General features: G+C 43.6%; 1 protein-coding gene across 1 annotated transcript in view; it reads left to right on the top strand.

Moving 5' to 3' along the window:
* The window catches only part of LOC129622138 (neurexin-3-like), a 468,103-nt gene extending 465,298 nt beyond the window's left edge, over window positions 1–2,805 (top strand). The window contains exons 10-11 of the mRNA XM_055539028.1: window positions 2,088–2,317; window positions 2,770–2,805. Coding sequence (XP_055395003.1) covers window positions 2,088–2,317; window positions 2,770–2,805 — 266 coding nt within the window. The remainder of the gene's footprint in view (window positions 1–2,087; window positions 2,318–2,769) is intronic.
* Window positions 2,806–6,000: the final 3,195 nt, after the last annotated feature.

The raw sequence follows: 6,000 nt of genomic DNA on the forward strand, positions 1-6,000 counted from the left end.
TGGGGTCACAAAGAGTTGGACACAACTAAATGACTAAGCACAGCACAGCACAGATAAGAACATACACAGAGAACACACTATTCAGAGGATTACAGAGTCAACTCTCTAGAGCCTTGTTCTGGAAGAACTGGCTGTTTCCTCCACCTTACTCTTGACATACAGCCAGCAGCCCACCAGCAGCTGTCTACAAAGCAGGGGAGGGATTCAGAGGCAATTGTCTTCAGTAGCCTCACTCCTTGTAGTGATGGTATCATGCTGTCATACTTGGGGAACGAGACTGACATTTAGCCACACTATTTATATAATTACTCTTCTCTTTATTTTCCTGATCCAACCTTCAATCATCCCCACCTTCTGGGCTGGCAGGAAATTCAAAGATTTGCTTTTTGGATAAAGGAGTTGTATGTGATTCTCTAGCAAGTGGTGATGGAAGAACTTGGAGAATAGTTTCTAGTTTGCTGTGGGGTCATCTTTATTTTCATTCCTTTTGGCTCTGGATGCTTCAGGGCGTGCTTTGTCTCAAACACTGTCATTCCCCTTGTGTTTAGTGGTATGTGGTCAGTAGCGCTCCCGCCAGCCACCCGCCAGCTTCTGGTAAACAGCTATCCTTGTCTTTTGCAGAAGCTGAACGCTGGTCTTTCCTCCCTTGATATCCTGGTCATGGGTTGACTTGAGTCCCCAAAAGATATGTTGAAGTCCTGATCCACGTGGCGCTAGTGGTAAAGAAATCATCTGCCAATGCAGAGACGTGGGTTTGATCCCTGGGTCAGGAAGATCCCCTGGAGGAGGGAATGGCAACCCCCCTCCAGCATTTTTTTTTTTTTAGTTAATGTTTTTATTTATTGCAGATAAATACCCAGAAGTAAATTGCTGGATCAAATGGTAATTATTTAATTTAGTTCTATGCAGTCTACATGTATAAAACTGCATAGAACTAAATAGAGAAATCCACCACCCCCCAAATACATGGATGCCCAGATGAGTTAAGTCAGAACCCCTGATGACTGTGTATTTTTAATGCTTTTTGTTGAATTAAATTGATTTAATTTTGGCTTTGCTGGGTCTTTGTTGCAGCGCTCTGGCTTCTCACTTCACTGTCTTCTCTCATTGGGAAGCACGAGTTCTAGAACCTGTAGTTGCAGTGCTTGGGCTTTGCTGCCCCATAGCATGTGGAATCCTCCGGGAGCAGGGATTGAACCCATGCCCCCTGCATCGTCCATGTCCCCTGCATCATCCCTGTCCCCTGCATCGTCAGGCAGATTCCTAACCCCTGAACCACTGTAAAGTTCGATTGTGTATTTTTAAACTCTTCAGATGATTCTAACATTCTGTCAGGGTTGAGAGTCCCTGCCCTAGGCATTTTCACAGAAATACCTCGACAGGAATTTTACAGCATATTTGCGACACTCTGCTAGAAATAGAATTTGGTTGAAAAAAGACATTAAAATCTCCAAATCATTAATTCTTATTTACAACTAAATAGTGTGCACATTTATCATATCCCTCTGAGTATTCTGCTGCTGCGGCTAAGTCGCTTCAGTCGTGTTCGACTCTGTGTGACCCCATAGACGGCAGCCCACCAGGCTCCCCTGTCCCTGGGATTCTCCAGGCAAGAACACTGGAGTGGGTTGCCATCTCCTTCTCCAATGCATGAAAGTGAAAAGTGAAAGTGAAGTCGCTCAGTCGTGCCCTACTCTTCGCGACCCCATGGACTGCAGCCTACCAGGCTCCTCCTTCCATGGGATTTCCCAGGCACGAGTACTGGAGTGGGGTGCCATTGCCTTCTCTGCTGATATTCTAGATCCTCGCTATTCAAGCATCTTCCATGACATCATCTGAGAGCCTTTTACAAGCACAACATTTCAGGCCTAGAGAAGCCAATGGACAGCGGAGCCTGGTGGGCTACAGTCCATGGGGTCGAAAAGAGTTGAACATGACTGAAGCAACTTAGCATGCACACATACGTGAATATAATCTTATTTAGAAATAAGATTTTTACAGCTGTGATTAAGATGTGAGTTAAGAGGGGAGCCTCCTGGAGGAGAGCAGGTCCCCAGTCCAATAGGGCTGATGCTCTTATAAAACAGGACAAGAGACACAGGCAGACACACAGAGAAGTGACTGCCCCGGGAAGACACAGCACACGGAGGAAAAGCACTGTGACAGCCGAGGCAGAGACGGCCGTGATGTGTCTGCAAGTCAAAGAGCGGCGAGGGTTGCCAGCATCACCAGGACCAGGAGAGAAGCCTGGGGCACAGTCCGCCCTAGAGCTTTCCGGGAGAGCTCGTCCCTGCTTATGTTTGGATTTAGACTTCTGGTCTCCAGAATAGTCAAAAAATAAACTTTTGTTAGTTTAAGCTACCCAGTTTGTCATGGCAACCTTGGGGACATAATGCAGTCCCTTTCTCTCCCTTCCCTGATACAAATCCTGTGTTGCTCACCAAGTTCTTTCCTCTGTGTCTCCCCCTCCCTGGGGTCACTGAGTATAATCCCTCTCCACTGAGCATTTGGAACCACAATGTGTACACTCTTCCTGGAGTTGCAGAGGATAAAGAAAATGGTAGGACAATTTAGTTACTTTGTTGATATTTTACTCTGTTACACTTACATTTTCAGGAGGCAGGTTTTGTGGGGGAAAGATACAAGAAGCGAGAGGTTGTTAATAGTTGCCAAGGTCAAACCTGCCTCTCTCCTGACTGTTCCCTCTGGCATCCTCTTCCCAAAGAGTGTCTCTTACAACTTTGACTTGTCACTTTTTTTTCCACACAGATGTTTTCTGAGTACCACCCATGTGCCAGGCAGTGAGGAGAGAGTCCTAGTCTTCAATGAGCCAGCAATCCAGAGAGACACAAAGAGGTGCATAGATATTTATAAAGCGAGTATGAGAGAAGCTATTCAAGAAGCTGAGAAGAGGTGCGATTTGTGTAAGGACTGCTTGGTCATCATAAAAGTCCTTACGTAGAGATTGTTTCTGAGCTGTTTCTTCAAGAATGAGCAGGATTTTGTCAGGCAGATTAAAAAAGGACCTTCTAGGATGTGGAAGTATTATGGGAAATTATATGATAATTTTGAAAAGAGGGAATTAGTAGGCACAATTAGATCATAGGGTGGGTGAAAGAGTGGTAGCAGATGAGGAAAAGGTGGCTGAAGGCCAGACTGTAAAATATTATGGAGTGCTTCCTGTGGGCTAGGTCCTGTACCAGTTGTTTTCAATAGGTTATCAACTCTGAGAGGTGACTACTGGCATTACTTAATGGATGAACCTGAAAATTAAGAGATATAGGTAACTTGTTCGATACAGTCAGATGGTAGGTGATGGAGGCTAGAGTTCAAGCCAGGCCTAAATCCCCAGACCCCCTTTTTCTCACTACACTGTGCTGCAGAGAGAGGTGGATAGTGTCTGGAAGCCCTTGAGGAAGAGTGGCAATTATATAGCCTGGGTGGAAGATTCACTGGACTTTAGAGACCAGAGGCAGTGTGGCCACAGCAATCCAGGAAGGAGATGGTGTGAGACTGAAAAGAGGGAAAAAGGGGACTAATTTGCCCAATGATCAGTTTATCAATTGATGGTTGGAAGGAATGAAAAAGGAGAGTATTGACTCTAAAGCCCTTGCTTTGAATCATGGTTTGAGGATGGTGCCATTCTTCAAGGGGAATTAGAGAGAGGAACAAGATATTCTTCAAAGAAATACTGATTTTGTTTTTAACTGCTTTGAATTTCAAGTGCCTGGTGGAAGATGTCCAACAGCCAATTATAAATTTTGGTCTGAAGTTCGGATGGGAAGTCAGGACCAGAGATCCACCTGTGATTCATCAACAGGGTGGTCGAGCCAGAGTGACATTTCTTGAAATGTAAATCTCATTTCTGTCACTCCACTGCCTAAGTCACTTCAGCAATCATGTGGTGCTCTTAGAGAAAAGACCCACAACCTTAGCATGACTGGCCAGGCACTGTGAACTGGCTCAGCCTGTCTCCAGGCTCGTCCCGAGGTACGTTCTCAATCAGGCTCAGGTTCTGGATTTCAGCTCTCAGAGACATAGATGAGACCCCTTTCCACCTCAGGAAGCACCCCCTCAACTCATGCTGTCCTGTGCACAGCATATGCATGCACCAGCACGCACGTGCAAACATGTGAACACATGCATAAGTATCCTCATAGTACGCACATACATAAGTATGTGTACATGCCCATAGATTCATGTGTATGTGCTATGAACACAGATGCTCCCTCCATGCACATATACATATGTGCACATATGCACAGGCATGCTCAAAAACACATGCAGACCTTTCACCTAGTCAGTTCCCACTCAATCCACACATGCTCAGCTAGAAATCTTTTTATCTGTGTTGCTGTTGTGTTCAGTTGCTTGGTCATGTCCCACTCTTTGCGACCCCATGGACTGCAGCACACCAGGCTTCCCTGTCCTTCACCATCTCCCAGAGCTTGCTCAAACTCATGTCTACTGAGTCAGTGATGCCATCCCACCATCTCGTCCTCTGTCGTCCCCTTCTCCTCCTGCCTTCAGTCTTTCCCAGCATCAGGGTCTTTTCTAATGAGTTGGCTCTTCACATCAGGTGGCCAAAGCATTGGAGCTTTAGCTTCAGCATCAGTTTTCGCAAAGAATATTCAGGACTGATTTCCTTTAGGATTGACTGGTTTGATATCCTCACAGTCCAAGGGACTCTCAAGAGTCTTATCCAACACCACAGTTTATCCATGACCTCATACTAAAACAGGGTTTCCTTTCCTTTTTTTTTTTTTTAATGCCATAGCACTTACTGAGTTGTATTGAGTAATTCATGCTCTAATGTTTTCTTTCCTGTTAGAATGGGAGATCCATATTAGTAGCAATGATCTACATATTTCTGTAGCCTCTAAGCATAGTTTCTAGCATGAATGGGTAATTTAATTTATAGACTGTGGGTGCACATTGAGGATGGATAGATGAATGATGATGGACGGATGGACAACTGAAGGTGTGAGTGTTAATGAGATGTAGAGAGTGAATGTGCACTCTGGGGAAAAGAGACATGACTCGGAGGATCTTCCCCACTCCACAGTGAACTTCCAACCTACGTAATCTCTTCTCTGATGAGAATTACTGCTCTGGTAAGCTTTGAAGATTTTCTTTAAAACTTCTTGTCCTCCAAGAAGATGCAGTTTACCACTTACGCTCTGGGTCACAATGTATGGAATATACAGGAAGAAAACTAGGCCGTCCTTTTCTGTCCGTGTCTGAACTATCTCATTAGTTGGAACCTGTGTTGCAGTAATCAACTTCTCATTAAGGCTTCTCATTAGGTGATGTTTTTTCCCTTTTACTTTTGGCATGAACAGGACATTCAATTTATCATCACTTGCCTATTTATCACTTAAAGGAACTTTACCTTCCTCCTAGTTATCGCATCCTAATTTTTTTCTGGGTTTTGTAAAATCCTTAATCTTGTGATAGGGTTTTATTTTATTTTTTTCCTTTGGTAAGCCTTTAGCCATTGCTTCATCTAGCATTTCAAAGCCATGTTTTAGTGAAATGAGATATCCTTTTATTAAGATTTTATTTTGCCAGCACTCATTTACTGCATGGAATACTTCCTCAGTTTTCATGGTATTTCATGGCTAGATCCATTTGCTCATTTGGTCATAACACATTAAGGCCAAAATAGTGGTTTAATACTTACTTAAATAGTATGGTTTTTCTGTGATCATGGGACCCTCTTATTTAATCCTAGGCAGCCACTTCTCAAGTATATGCTTTTAATTATAAGGGAAACTGGATTAAAAAAAGTGACTTGGTCATGGCACAGACATGCCATCATCACAGAAAATAATCTGCAGTCAGATCCACAACATCACTTTCATTGATAAATATCATTTTAATGTCTTATGTACAAATATTCTCTTTACAAATCATCTCCAGCCAAAGAAAGAACTTGTTAGTCACAGATGGGCTGTCTACCTGTCCATAAAAATATCCTATAGAGAGCTTTCTAAACAG

The sequence above is a fragment of the Bubalus kerabau genome, chromosome 10 (assembly GCF_029407905.1).
Source record: "Bubalus kerabau isolate K-KA32 ecotype Philippines breed swamp buffalo chromosome 10, PCC_UOA_SB_1v2, whole genome shotgun sequence".
NCBI classification, from domain to species: domain Eukaryota; kingdom Metazoa; phylum Chordata; class Mammalia; order Artiodactyla; family Bovidae; genus Bubalus; species Bubalus kerabau.